Raw genomic sequence first — 15,317 nt, forward strand, 5'->3', positions numbered from 1 at the left:
CAGCCAAAAATTAACTGAAAACGGGTCAATTTGAAATCATATCACATCCATACAGAGATAGTAGTGTACAGCTGTTATAATATTCAAATATATGACACACTGGTGTCGGATCAGTACTCGGTATCGGTCAACATGCATGTTCAGTTATCGGAATTGGTATCGGGAAGCAAAAACTGATCTCAGACCATCTCTAGTTCTGTAGTCTACAATGAGGGGGTGTCAACCTGGCAGCTGTCCTGCTGCCACTGTCACAACATGGGCCGACCTACGGTCAGGGGACCAGGTTAAGCCCAGAGGGATTGTCTGCAGGCCATATGTCACTCACACACACACACACACACACACACACACACACACACACACACCACACACACACACACGTCCTTTAACATGGCAATGCAACTCTTAATGTTTTTTTTTTTTTTACAGTTTTCAGTCACCTTATGATGTGCAAATTCCACCACAAAGTACAATTGCCATAAAGAGAGTTAGTGTCATGGATACAATGTGGAATGTATCTGTGCTGTAGCCAGACCTTACTCCACAGGGCTTTGGAGATAGTTCTGGCAACTAGGGGTGGGAATCACCACACGCCCCCCGATACGATATCATCATGATCCTTACTTGGCGACTGTGTATTGATACAGTTTTACAAATATTGCGAAACTATGCTGGATCGATTTTTTAGCGCAAAATGACAACAAAGCAGACCGCAAAGTAAAAATGCATCCCGGACTTGGTGTGTATCGTTACTGCAAGACATGTTGGTTTGGAGATGATGATACTGTTCATCTCAAGGCTGAGATTTCTGATCTCCAACCGGTGTAGCTCTACTCAGTGTGTCTGACAAAGCTTACCCGCGTAGCCGAGCCTCCATTTGGAGAACGCCACAATGGCGCTGCCTATCCAGAAGAACTCGTCCACTAGGTGGGACAGAGAGACCTGCTGCTGGCTCTTGCACTGAGCCCCCTCCTTCTGCTTGTCCATGCCCCCCTCTGAGGAGAAAGCCCCTTTAGCTCGAGGTCCGGGCTTGTCTCCGGTAGCGGCCGTGGCAGTGGAGCACATCAGGGCAGAAGACACCGGGCCGATGGGGAAAAAGCTGCTCCTCTTGGATGTGTTCATTTCCTACTCGAGATTACAAGTTTCTGCCAAAAAAAAAAACAAGGGGACCTTTGGACGAAGATTTCCCTTGAGAAAAATGTGTAAAATGTAGCTTCTAGCTAAATGCTCTTTTTGGGTAATGTTCTATAACCTGTGTTGTTTTAGGTCTTAAAAAAACTCACATATAGTATCACCAATAGCTGGAAGTTTCCTTTCCATACAAACAAAATCCACCGAAAAAAGCCAACAGAAGAATTCCCCCCAGTCACTGAATGGTATCAACAGGTGGTCAATAATCGTGTAATGTCATTGGCCCAGCAAACCTGCTTATTGCACCGCCAGCCCTTCAATATTCTTCCATCTCAAGGACCAAAAAGATGCAGCGGTATGTTTTCCAAGCTACAATTTGTCTTCATGCTGTGCCATTATTTCTTCATTTCTTCCCTCAGCCAGCATTCATCAGTAGTGCTGGCTTCTTATGAAAGAGAGAACGTGGCTGCGTCGATGGAAAGCAGGAAAGACATGGCAGCGCACCACTCGGTAACTGTGCAACATGTGTTGGGCTGACAGAAATCCTAAATCCCTAGGAAGCAGTAATCCTGGTCTAGGAGATTTGCTAAATGTGTGGAGTGAAATGCAATGACCCGCAGACAAAGACCAGGAGGGAGAAAGACAGGACACGATGAAGGCCTAATAAAGATGAAGCTTCTTTTATGCTCCAGGGCTGGTTGAAGAGTCAGTTGGATGTCACAAGGAGTTTCCTCTGAGGGCTCTGTACAGACTGAGCTCTAATGTTTCCCCAACTGTGCACCCGAGCTCCACATGAGACGATCCTTTAATCAATTGCCCTGCACTAGGGTTGAGTACCAGAAACGGCCGGCATCTACCAGACCGCCTGACAACGCAGGTTTTGTCCCTGATTGCGGTGCAAATAACTGCCTGTGCTGCCCTCTGGTGGTCCGAAACAGACGTGACAAGACGTGACACCTCCCGACACGGTATTATCACAATACTTATGCCACGATACGATATCATTGCTATTTCAAACATATTGCAATATTCTGCAATATATTACAATTTATAACCTTTTTTCCAACTTCAAAGTTTTTTTACAAATTCAAATGACGTCAACATCTGTTTTATCTAAAAATAAACAATTCTCTGTTTGTTCATCTCACTTCAATGTTATTTTTGCAAAATGGGATTGTCAAGCAGACAAGCTGACCCACACATATATAATAAAAGATAAATACTTGGCGCTTGTGTATCGATACAGTATTCCCACTAAAAATATCGTGATGCTATGCCACTATTATTACCCCACCCCTAGTTAACATTACACTTGGCAGCATGTAACATCCGGCTACCGTTAATGTTACACACTTGAACACGGTTGAATGCTGGGTGCTATACGGTGGCTGTATTTCACTCCAAATGGATTCCAACACCGGGACATACAACAGTCTGCAGCTGAAGACACAGAGGAGACCGGCTGAACTCTGAGACGCCACGGACACTGCTGGAGTCTGACTTGTTGGAGAAAAAAACCCCGATGGCACCGCACCATGCATTCAATTGCAACTTGTGAGCTCATGGTGCATTCAATGTTGTTGTAAAGTACCCTTCTGCCATTTAGTGATTCTTCTTTTTGTCGTTCGACAGCATTTGACTGATGAAATTGTTAATACATTTTCAAAAAAATCATTTCAATTTGATGATATGGCCTTAGCAATAGACAAGTCATTCTTTAATGTCACCAACTGTCTCTGTTTTGAGCCCTTGTTATTTTCTAAGTAAAGATTCAGGCAATGTTTTAGCACTGATATCAGAGCGATACCTAACCTTACCTTGCACTTGCTCTAGATCTCTGGCTGCCTGACTGATTCTCTGCATCATCAATAGAGATTGAAAACCATAGTTCATTCTCTCAGTGTGCATGTAAATCCTTTAACCACACAGACTTGAGCAAAGAGAGAAGTCTTTAGTAGTTTGCTGTGTGCTCAAAGGTCGATACCATTATACCACGCCTGTTTTCATAAAGCTTCACTTCGTTCACCAAAGTTGTTCCGGCTGCTAAAACTCCGTCACAACGCCGACTCCAAAGAAATGTAACCATGTCACGTTTCAAGCTTACTGAGCACGTCGAGCGGTGCCAAACAGTGTCAGGCCTCAGGACCTGGATCTCTGCTTGACAACCTGGTGCCAGGTACTGAATATGGAACAGTGCCTCTTCCAGAGCTGACAAAGTGGACAATAACACAACATAAAAAGTCCTGAAAATTCAGCCGTAGAACATAACCTTATAACTTAATTTGTCTTTAGACAGCAAAGCACTAATATCTGTTTCAACAACGTTATCGCATATTTTCCTCATAATGTGCAGCCCTGCTTAAAATGTATTTAAAGTGGGATGCCTGGATAGCTCACCTGGCAGAGCGTGCGCCCCATAAACAAAGACTCAGTCCTTGTCGCAGCGGCCTCAGGTTCAAATGTGGCCTTTTTCTGCATGTCCTTCCGCCTCTCTCTCCACTTTCTTCATATGTCCTATATAATAAAGCCTATAATACCCAAATAATAATCTTTACACAAATAACTTGAGTACAATGTTCTAGTACTCTTCTCTAACTGTGGTTTTGAGGGAGCCAAATGACGAAAGAGATGCGTTCAGGGATAATCCCAGAGTTAAAAGCAAGGCAGCAGCTGAAACCAGGGTAGGCTGCACATGCACGATCACAATCAGGGGAATTTCTGCTCTACAGAAACCGTATCATCTCTGTGAAATGAGACTACAGTGTGACCGTCCCCTGTAACCAGCTTCATGCAAGGTGGAGGGAAACACAGAGTCTGCAGCACCATGTCCAACGTGTCCAACATGTCCAACACTGGAAATTTAGGAGTTGTTGAAGGCTGGTAAAACATGAACATTGTTAGACAGGGAAGGCTGAAGCCAACACAAAACATCTTTAAATGTTACAAATTCAGTGCAAGCCCTAATGTATTAGAGGAAGAGGGGCAATTTGCTGGCGTTGGACAGTTGAAATACAAATAAGTGTGTGTGGGGGGGGGGGGGGGGGGGGGGGGGGTTTTGACAATTTATAATAACTCCTGGCTAGGCTCGGTATGAGAGAAATGGACAATTACGGAAATGACCACAAGAAAGCCTATTTCCATTTCATCAATTTAAACCAGGACATAATTCAAAAAAGATAAGTCCATTTTGTCATTTGATTTTCAAGTGTACGTTACACTCCGCCGGCCAATTTGAAAATGAAAATTAGACCTGTACTTCTCATCCAATTTCATTTTTTCCTGTGATAGTGTTGTGTTTAGGAGTATACCAAATCAAAGCTAATTATTTATCAATGGAGCGTTACGTGCATAGACAATTATAAGATGATTATTTCATTTTAATATTGGCAACCACTGACTTCCATACACCACAGGTTGGCCTATGTGAGCAAACAGATTCATCAATAACCACATGTAGCCTAACTTATTATATATATATATATATATATATATATATATATATCTGTAAAAATTCTGTTTATATTAATAGCCATCTGTATATACAGTATATTTATATTAATATCCACCTGTATATTATATTTAGTACATATTCACCTGTAAATCTTGTTGACAATCCCAGTTATCTCTATATTATATTCATAGGACCAATCTATCTGTAAAATTCTGTTTATAATAGTATTAATTTCTATATTTATTCAGTACATATCCATGTCCTGCACTTATGGAACCAGTGTATATCCTGCACCTGCTGCTATTGCACTTCTGGTCAGACCCAAACTGCATTTCGTTGCCTTGTACCTGTGTAATGACAATAAAGTTGAATCTAATCTAATACAAATAAAAGGGGCCACCAAAAATCACTTATTCTACAGTATTTTTATTTCAACCTGCCACATCAATGCTCCTAAAAGTTGCCTGCAACTCTAGTCTCAGATCACCGTGAAACACAACGTGATCAGCCCAGTGATGAAGCTTAAAGAACTTCCAATAATGGGATGTTGTTGCCAGCAAAAGAATTAAATCCGGAATTACCTTCCCACGGAGTTATCTATAATTAAGTGCCTGACCTAGAATAATGTGGCGTGATCCAAACTGGAGCCGCTCGGGCCCCGTCTGTGTCAGCAAACCCGCCTCTGCTCTGCCCCCATGCATCCATTACACCAATTTGCCTTGCTTGTCACCACTGCTGTGTATCCATTTACTGAAGGCAATAATTGAATTGTCGGGGTGCTCGCTCAAATTCGGTAAAGCTTTTACACACAGTCATCAGATTTAATAGCTCGTCGTTAACACGTATGCTAACGAGCAATATTCCACAATAAGACCTAGAACTAAGTGAGGAACATGATTGACAAAACGCTGCTTGATGGAGGTTTTCAGTGCCGAATTATTTGGAGCATCATTTCAGTCCAAATTCAGTTTCCTAAAGTCATTTACTCTCAGACGTATAAGAAAATAAGCAAGGGAACATAAAACTGACAGGATTCTTCAAGGAGGTTTGTCATTTGCAGCAATGTACAGATCACAACGAACCAAGAGACAAAGCGTTAACATCACAGAGAAAGAGTTAGCTGGATCACCATGGCCCCGGGGTTCGGCTTTTTTCACATTGTTGCCAGGTCAACATTTTGAAACGTTGGTTTTAAACACTAAGTTGGGTTTACAGTGTTGTTTTCGCAAATTGGAACAAGTGGCATAAATATGACTTTTCAACGACTTGTCATTAAGATATAGATGAGCTGAGTCGTAGAAACTCGCAATCTGTGGCACAACAGCTCAACTCTCCCGACTCTCATTAAAACCGCTGAAAAACCACAGCTACAATAACAACATAGGCTATAAGTGTAATAAAAAACATTAAAATTAAACGGTCAAAGTGGAGTCTTACATCGTGTTCATTAATATCTGCACGTCGGAAATAAGTTAAGTCTCAAGGAGTCATTTTGCTGCATCTCATTATTCAAGTAGTTCACTCACGTGCACACACCCGTGCCGCATTCGGGCTCACTTTGGAATATAGGAAATGTGACATCTGCGACAAAACAGTTGAAAACTACTGAAAATACTGTTAAAATCGCCTATTATCAATACAAAACTGGCTTTGGGTATGTATGTATCTCTTTATGCTTAAAGTAATAGATCAAATAATAAAATCATAAATATTTATTCAGCATTCTATGCAGAAAACAAAAGATTCTTGACATTTTACCAAAGAACAACATGTTGCATCCTGCATCATGTTGGCATTTTATGAACTGCATCTCATTGTACACCCTGACAGCACATCTGCAATTTAAGACTCATGGGTTATGTTGTCATATTTGATATTTAAAAATGAATGCATGAATGTAATGTTGATGTCCCAGGGCTACTGTCAAGAAGATTTGAGATAAAATGAGGTCATGAGGTCAACAATCAAGATTACTGTTGCTATATTTTATTCACTCGTTCAACAGTGATTTTATATCCCAACATAGTCTAAATGCTCGTTCAAAACCTTTTCCACTGCCATGACTTACATGTTAGTGGCGAAATGCTGAGGAAAAGGTCAGTGGTCAAATTTGTTTTTCCTTTTAGATTGTAACTTTGCCCATTAAACCCCTATTTTTTACCTTTTTAACATCCCCTGTCCAGTAACCATATGCAACTACTCTTCTTGTACAACTCAAATAGCCAGTGGTGTACCGCAGGGTTCTATTTTAGGGCCACTTTTATTTTCTATTTACATACTTCCACTCGGCTAAATTGCCGTTTTTTTCGGTTACTTGTTGTGCTTTTATTTTATGTTGTTATCTATATTTGTACAGCACTTTGGGGCAGTAGTGACTGTTTGTAAATGTGCTATAGAAATAGACTTTGACCTAAATACATTTTCTCGCGTGGCATCAACCACAAATCCCTCTCCCGCCTTCAGCTAGTCCGTAACACAGCAGCCAGGCTTCTCACAATTTGAACTGGTGAACCTCACCAGAGACCCGCAACATCACTGGACCTTGAGAAAAATTACCAAGTTATAACCCCACACAGCAAAGAAGACTATAAGATCATTGGGTATAAGTAGGCCAGTAGAAAGTAGGCCAATGCCCATGTGGTTAATTTTAGCCGCACAAACGTCCCCTTACATTGGGTTAGGTTTGTGAAAGTAAGAAACTGCTTCTGCAGTCATGCAATCAACTGGAAACATACAACAACTGTTTATTTATGACTTAAATGGGGATTCAATTTGAAACAGCAGTACGCTCAGACCAAACTCCCAAACTGTATTTCAAATTTGTGTCATAGGTCTGGACATTTGCATAAAACAAAGTGGAAGTATAATGTTTCAAAAAAGGTATAAAGGATATATTTTGAAAAGTATAGAAGTGCAGAAGGGGAGTGAAGACCTCACTAATTTAATGGTGAGTGCTTTTTTTTCTTTTTTTTTCTTGTTGGCTTGATAACGTAGGACGTGAATTAGAGTGGTGTTTTTGTATTATTAGGAGAGGTCTATTTGGTTTATTTCATTGATAGTGATTTATTTTTATGGTGAAGACTGGGGAATACTTGAAAAGCATATCGCTTATTCCTTTCCAAATGGGTTTTGTGATATTATGAATGTTTTATTTCGTCAATATTTTTTTCCTTTTTTACTTCTGTTGGGTTCATGTTCATTTTGTTCATAGTTTAGCTTGTCCGAAATAAAGAGAAAGATCTCATTCAGTCAGTGAGGGGGCATAGGCTCTTGGCCATTAAAGGGGACGCATTGGTGATCCACCCCCAGTCTGATAACTGTTGAAGTGGAAGTACAGTGGAAACCTGAGGGGTTCAGGCATCTCAGCTCAGGATTTTGTCGCCTACTTGCTATTCCCTTACAGAAAGAAACCTGTTGCTGTGTGTTAGCGTCTGCTTTAGGCTGAGTGGAAGTGCTCTGTCCGTGGTGCTGAACGGCTTCAACAACTCCAAGAAATGAATGCAACTCCTACTTCAAGATGTACAAGATGTTTCCCTTAACCCTCATGTTGTCCTCGGGTCAAATTGACCCGTTGTCCTATATCAATGTTCTTTTTAATTCCCCAAAATAACATGATTGATTCCACACAACGCTCTTTGGCAAGTACAAATCTCTACTTTCATTAATTTTGGGGTGTCTTATTCAATGTTATAGCATTTGGAGAAAACAAATTGAAGTGTTGTTGAAATAGTATTGAGTAAAAGTTGACATATTCCAGTCTGTGATTATCCATCAACATCCATTCCTTTAATTTTAGTCTAAATAATTCCTAATTTTTGCTTTTCTAACGCAAACATTAGGTATAATTTCCTAAAAGTGAGGTTAATTAACCATAAATTCCAAAATAACTGTAAACTAAAAATAATAAGTTAGTTTTACGTAGTGTTGAAAACGTAAAAAAAAGTGGCAAACATTGAAAAAAGGACAAAAAAGTAAGAAAAAGTTAAAAACATTGATAAAAAGCCTCAATAAAAGTGTTATTTTTCAATTTTGACGGGAGGAAACACAAGGGTCCTCGGGTCAAAGTTGACCTATATTTAAACGGTTTCTATATCAGAAATTAGTTTTGTTTTTTTAACCAAATTGTCAAAAAAGTAAATAACCATTACTCTTCACAAGTAAAACAAAAGGTCAGTTCAGTACTTTCATTGAATTTGAGTGGTTTTTTTTCAATTTTATGGCAAATGGAAAATGAAATGATAAAAGAATGTTGAAAAATAGTGAAATGTCAGAATTGGCTTCAAAACGGAGGGGGGGGGGGGAGGGGGGGGGGGGGGGGGAGAAATTCAAAAAAAGCACAGGAAAAATGTGACAAACATCGGTAAGAAGTGACGAAAAACGTTGGTGAAAAGTGACAGAAGTGTCAAAAAAGATGACCACAACGTTGAAAAAAAAGTTGATTTTAAATAAAAAGCTCAGAAAACACAAGGGTTAAAGGTGCTTTAAAGGTGCAAGAACATTATAGTGAGGTTTTCCATAAATAAATGAATTCAAAAGCAGACAAAGGAACTGATCTATTCACTAGTGTTGCCTGAGCCGGGGTTCAAAATAGGAAGGCTAATGTGTGACAGGAGGATTAAGGACATAATGGCAATGAAAACATGGTTTGTTTCATGCGAATTATGGAAATGCTACCTCGTTAAGTAGCCGCAGGGACTAGAGAATACAGGAAAATCTACTTAACGATGCATCACTTAATACCTCTGCAATGATCTGCTTTCCCTCCATCACTTGGTCTGATATTTGGGATTCTGCAGGGTAAAACACTTATGAAATCCCTCCTGGTAGATGGAGAGTCTGCATCAAAACCAGCAGGTAGAAGAAATAATGAAATGTAACAATGGAAGAGCGTCTGCAGGGGTTACGTCTTTGGATCCAAAGCGATGTAGCACAGTCACATCCTTAACAGGGGCTGTGAGGGATGATTATGAAGGGGTGGAACCAGGCGAGAGCCTCACTTCACACTGAGATTCCAATTCAAGGTGAAGGCCAGCCCGGATGATGCACCAGGAGTCAGATGAGATTTAGCTCCAAAAGCAAATATGCTCAGTCTCAAAAGTTCCCCGAGCAAAAAGAGAAATAGAAGCATAGCAGGAGAAGTTTGTTTTGTATGTGTGTGTGTGTGTGTGTGAGAGTGAGAGTGAGAGAGAGAAAGAGAGCGATCAGCTCCCTCTTGCCAGCTATAAATAACAGGATCGTGATATTACATCAACCTCTGCATGGGCGCAGAACATATTAAGTCCAGACTTGCTCTGTCTGCAGAGTTTATAATGCCCGTGTGCATTTAGCATTATTACTGCTTGTTGCATGGAATGATTCAGCAGTCACTCTCTGTTTAAAGTTCATGCACAGTGTGCACCATTCACCATTTTTATAATGTGACACACACAATATTGGCAATGTAAAATATGTCTTACAAGGGTTGCAGGTGTTTCAGTTTCATTTTGAAATCAGCTTTGCAATAAATCTCAGTTTCCGAGCATGAAAGGGATGACAGTGATAGAAGATGGAAGACAGCGAGAGAGGAAATGCAGGGAGGAGATCAACGCCATCGGGTATCATCCTCTGGAAACCAGAAATAATCGAATGATAAAAGCATTCACACTCCAGATTGGCCAAATTATCATACTCACATGGCTTCAAATTATTAGCCGTTTCATATGTTCAAAATTACAGCATATTCACACGTGCATATATGTGTGTGTGTGTGTTAGGGTGTACACTCCACCCACATTCCCTCAGTATGGATTAGGTCTTCTTAAAGCCAATGTGCATTATACAAAAACAAAAGGGGACACTTCTTCTTCTGCTGCCCACACTTTAACAAGAAAGGAGAGAGAAGCTCTGCCTTGTCTCCTCCTTCACTTCACATCCTCTCTGCCAGATTTAAATGAAGAAAAAACATATTCTCCATATATTTAGAGAAGAAGAAAGAGAATAGAAAAGAGATGGCCAAGCAAATATATTATCTTCCTATACAGAAAATCTCACATACAATGTACCTATGTATGACATGCACATACAGTACCTATTGAGTTATGTCTATCTATCTATCTATCTATCTATCTATCTATCTATCTATCTATCTATCTATCTATCTATCTTCATAATGAAATTTGAACTAGTAAAAGCATGTCAAATTCATCTTTATGTGTATTTAACATATATTAGGAAGAAATGCATGTGTGCCTATAAACATCATATATGAACAATGCAAATAGTTCTGCTCTGTATTGGCATGTAGTTTAGTTTATGTTGAATATGTAAAAAACAGATATTTGATCGAGATACTGTTTTTTCCATATGCGTAAAAGAAAATACAGCATATGCCCAATTCCTATGTGTTCATATTTGGTCATATATTAGATTTATAAACATAGGACCAGCAATATATATGTTGATACATGGCCATTATTCAAATGACATTGTCTCATGAGCATTAATAAGGACATTTTTCACAATCAGCGAGAAAAATCCTGCATTTGTGAGCAAGAAGCAACACTAAATGAAGGCTATGTACGGAGAAGTAGTTCCTGCATTGCTACATGTGTACTGAGGGACTGCGACTGCGACTGCGACTGCGACTGGGACTGGGACTGGGGACAATTTGAGTCTGTTGGCTCAGCTGACTCGGTCCCGCTGGATGAAAGAGCAGGACCCCGGTGTGTCTGAAGCTGCCAGATGGCATAGTGGCCCAAAGGAAGCTGAGGCCTGCTGATTAGCTCTGCAGGGGCTCGACAACCATCGCCGTGTGTGTGTGTGTGTGTGTGTGTGTGTGTGTGTGCGAGTGTGTGTGTGTGTTAGTGTGGAGTCGATAAAGAAGATTAGCTGCTGCAAAATCCCTTAAAACCTTTGTGTGTGCACGCAAACACACAATGCCCTGCACACGCTCATGCATGGATGGTTTATGAAGGATGGTTTCTCTTTGAAAACCTGTTGTCAATCTGGAAAATGCCTTTGCTGCTGAGTGTATACACACACACACCCACACCCACACACACACACACACACGCACACACACACACACACACACCACAAAGGCACAAACAAAGCACCTTATCCCCATGGCTCCCAGACTGTTGTTCCAACCTAGAGTGCCTCTAGACATCATATTAACATGACTCATCACTCATCAATACTGCTCTAATACACAGTGAATGGTTTCTTACATTTAAAGGGAATAGCAATATTACTGAAATAAATAATGGATTATTTGCAATAACACTGGCTTGAAATGTGCGCAGAACTCTACTGCCGCCATAATTATTATTATTATTGTTATTATTATTATTATTATCAATGTTGCTGTTCACCATTACAACTCCTTAGTTTTGCAAATACCGTATCATACCATTCCTTTAACTACGTAAATACCGTACATATCTCCTTATATTTCTTTATTTATATTTCTACTCTGATATTCATACAATTTGTGCAACTGCAACACAGAATTTCCCTTCGCGGATTAATAAAGTATTTCTGATTTCTGATAACTAAATAAAATCAAACAGTGTGGGGTGACCTCTAGCTGGTTTAAATCTGACCCTACATGCCCCCCCCCCCTCCCCTTTGTTATCTTCTAACTATCCTATCAATTAAAGGCCTCAAAAAATCAGTGAGGAAAGTCATGCAGTCAATTGTTGAGTTTGAGTTGAGTTTAAGATTATTTCTGTGTTTTTATGGCTTTAAATGGACAGGACAGGGGAGGGAGGGGGGGGGGGAATCTACTTTAAAGTAGTTTATTTATGTTATTTTTCCATCATGACCAAAGGGCATAAGTCAGCCTCCACTAAGCGTAGCTGCTATGGCGCCATTTTGATGTTACTACTCACCCGTATTAGCATCCCATTGACTGCCATTCATTTTGACGTCACTTTGTCGGACTAAAGACTCTTTTTGTCCGTTGTTTATTTCTAAAGAAACACGACAGTGTATAAAAGGCTCCGTTACCTTGTAGCTCACGTTATGGCTCCATAGCAGACGTTTTTGTTAAAATAGGCTAATGATTGCGTCATAACCACGCGACTTGCTGTTGCACAGTAGAGGAATTACTGTATAGTACAGGAGAAGCTCACAGACAGTTTAGACATTAGCATTTTAGGTTTACTACTAATGTTAACTATCATGTTAGTTAGCAGTAATCAGCCTGTGTCTATGTTATCTCCTAACACACAGTTTACCTACGCTCTCCATCACTGCTGATTGAGAATGATTGAGATTTCTCTTGCACAGCTACCAGAAGACTTACAACTTTCAGACAGGTTGCTCACGTCACATCTACGTCTTCTAGCTCAGGTGGAGACTGCCTAGTAACGCTCAGCCATCACCCGAAAAGAGCTTCTTATAACCTTCACTGGTCTCTGTTGAAATCAACGAGGTCTAGTGTCTATGGTCTATGGTCACAAAGAGTGTACACCCAAGCCATAGCTAAAACATATTACAATTGTTGTATTTTTTAACACGCTGGTATCGGACCAGTACTTTGTCTTGGCCAATATGCAAGGTCAGGTATCAGTATAGGGAAGGAATAATGGTATGGCACTATCTCTTGTCTGTACATTGTCTGAGAGGAGCCTCCAGCAGGTGATGAAGCTCCGAGCTGCAGGGTTATCAAAGAGGAGAGGATTTAAAAGATCTATCAAACTGCTCAGGGGAGGCTTTGTGAAAAGCCAGAGATCACTTTCTCCGGCTGGCGGACAGAGCTGAGAAGGGAGGAAGCAGGTGAGGAACAAGAGAGGGAAGAGATATCGGCATAAACAACACAGCAGATTTTCCTTCTGTTTCCATCGGCTTTCTGATGTACAGTACCTCCCTCTCACTGTCATTCTTAGAGCCTTTCCTTCCAGCTCATGCCTGCAAAACCTGTCATCGCTGTGATCAAATGAGCTGGAAGTGATTAAACAGTTGTATCTGTAGTCCACAACACACTGAATAAATCATTGCGTTGTCCTCAGAAAGAAAGGCAGAGCATTCACTGACGGTGCTGTCAGGCTCCATTCAGCTTTTTATTGCAAGCCCATAAAACATGGCTGATGCCCAGAGGCGGCTCACTGTCTCTTTGGTGTGTCATTACGAGGACACACCAAAGAGAAATGGACTAAGTAACAGTGCATTCATGTTTTATGGCTTCACAAATGTCTGTCTTGGCTACAGTTTTTAACTTTTTTTGCTTGCAAACCAATCCTTGACTCCTAATTTGTTGAACCCAGACTCATTGTGCACTTCCCTAAGCATTTGATCCGAACGCAGTGTTGTCTTCTCATGCTGACATTAATTGTCTGATCTGCTCCTTCAACACACATGGATAAATCTGCATCAACCTTGTTCTGTCCCTCCTCGGTGAATGCCGTCTCAAAGCTCTGATTTCTGCCCCGAAGGCCGAGGACCGAGCACCGAGGAGGGATCATCGAGGAGATGTGGCCGAGGATTCACGAGAGCAACCCCACAGACCCACAACAGCTGAGGTGTGGAAGCACCATTTGGGTTTGGATACAAACTTAAAGCTACAGTGCACAGTTTCTGTCTCCGTCATGAGGAATTCTAAGTAATGACATCAAAACCGTCAGCGCGTCCACATGACGCAAGCCCTCCGTGATAGCGTACCGCCCCCACCTCTTTGACACACAGCTGCTAGTAGCCAAGGAGGACACAAAGGATTAAAAAAAAACACGTAGGAGGTAATTATCTTACCGGACGACCCAATCTCCTGAACATATCCATACTGAAAAAAACAGAGAGAGTTGTGTGGAGCTGATGGTCTAAATTAGCTTTATAGCAACTCATTTGGCAATGGATTAAATTTAAGAGATGTTCATTAATATCCAAAAGTTACGCACTAAAGCTTTAAATAATGGCCCGTGGTCGATGCTTAACGATAAAGTGAAAACTAAACCTTGTGTCAGCTAGATGATTTCTGGTCCGCCTTTGTATTAATATTAATTCCAATAGCACCTGACTCAATAAGGGCCGTGGGTTGGTGTCACATAATCACTTCCAGACAAGGCCAAACAACCTGATACATTTGGATGTTATCATTATTTCCTGTAATGCAGGTGAAGTATTATTATTATTTTCGCTGTGAAGAGAAAAAAAAAGAGCGATAAACTAAACATTCCCGAGGCAAGAGGCTCACTTTGTCTGCTGAGGAATCATTTATCATCGTCACACAGCAAAACACATCCAAGCAGTGAAGAAGAGTCTCTGTGTGAAGCCAAAACCTGCTCAGCAGCTGACCTGATCCCCGATGTCTAAGAACCGGACCCAGCAGAGGGTCCCAAGACTCAAGACCGGTCTTGGACTCGAATCCGGACTCAAGAACGTTTTTCTATGGTCTTGGACTTGTCTCAGACTTGCTAGAATTTAGACTCGGACTTGTCTCTGTCTCGGCCACTGGTCTTGCCCAATATGGCTTCTGGTCTGGACCGAGTCCAGGTGTCTTTATTATGTTGATAGTAATATTGGAGGGAAAGTGAAACCCAAAACGATTGTCTTGACGCTGTCATGCATAAGACCTTTATTCTGTCCCGGACTCGGTCTTGTCTTGGACTCGACTAGTCCTGGTCTTGGACTCGAACCATTTTCCATTGCAGAATTTGTGTCGCCTCATGTGTGAGGCGAGCGTGGCTGGTCGCCATAGCGACGCCACAGGCAACTGCTAAATCCTAACGTGACACACACACACAGAAAGGTGTGTTGT

At 41.0% G+C, this 15,317-nt stretch overlaps 1 protein-coding gene across 14 annotated transcripts in view; it reads right to left on the minus strand.

Moving 5' to 3' along the window:
• Positions 1-15,317, minus strand: part of plch2a (phospholipase C, eta 2a) — a 215,287-nt gene that overhangs the window by 75,587 nt on the left and 124,383 nt on the right. For 3 of the 14 annotated variants that reach the window (XM_032519825.1, XM_032519820.1, XM_032519818.1), the window contains exon 1: positions 858-1,860. The exons of 4 other annotated variants lie outside the window; for them this stretch is intronic. In XM_032519825.1, the coding sequence (XP_032375716.1) occupies positions 858-1,122 (265 nt within the window). In that variant the 5' untranslated portion in view covers positions 1,123-1,860. Of the gene's footprint in view, positions 1-857; positions 1,862-15,317 lie in introns of those variants that run through there. 7 more of the 14 variants (XM_032519821.1, XM_032519824.1, XM_032519822.1 and 4 more) reach the window with 4 other exon arrangements.

This window comes from Etheostoma spectabile, chromosome 7, assembly GCF_008692095.1.
Source record: "Etheostoma spectabile isolate EspeVRDwgs_2016 chromosome 7, UIUC_Espe_1.0, whole genome shotgun sequence".
NCBI lineage: Eukaryota > Metazoa > Chordata > Actinopteri > Perciformes > Percidae > Etheostoma > Etheostoma spectabile.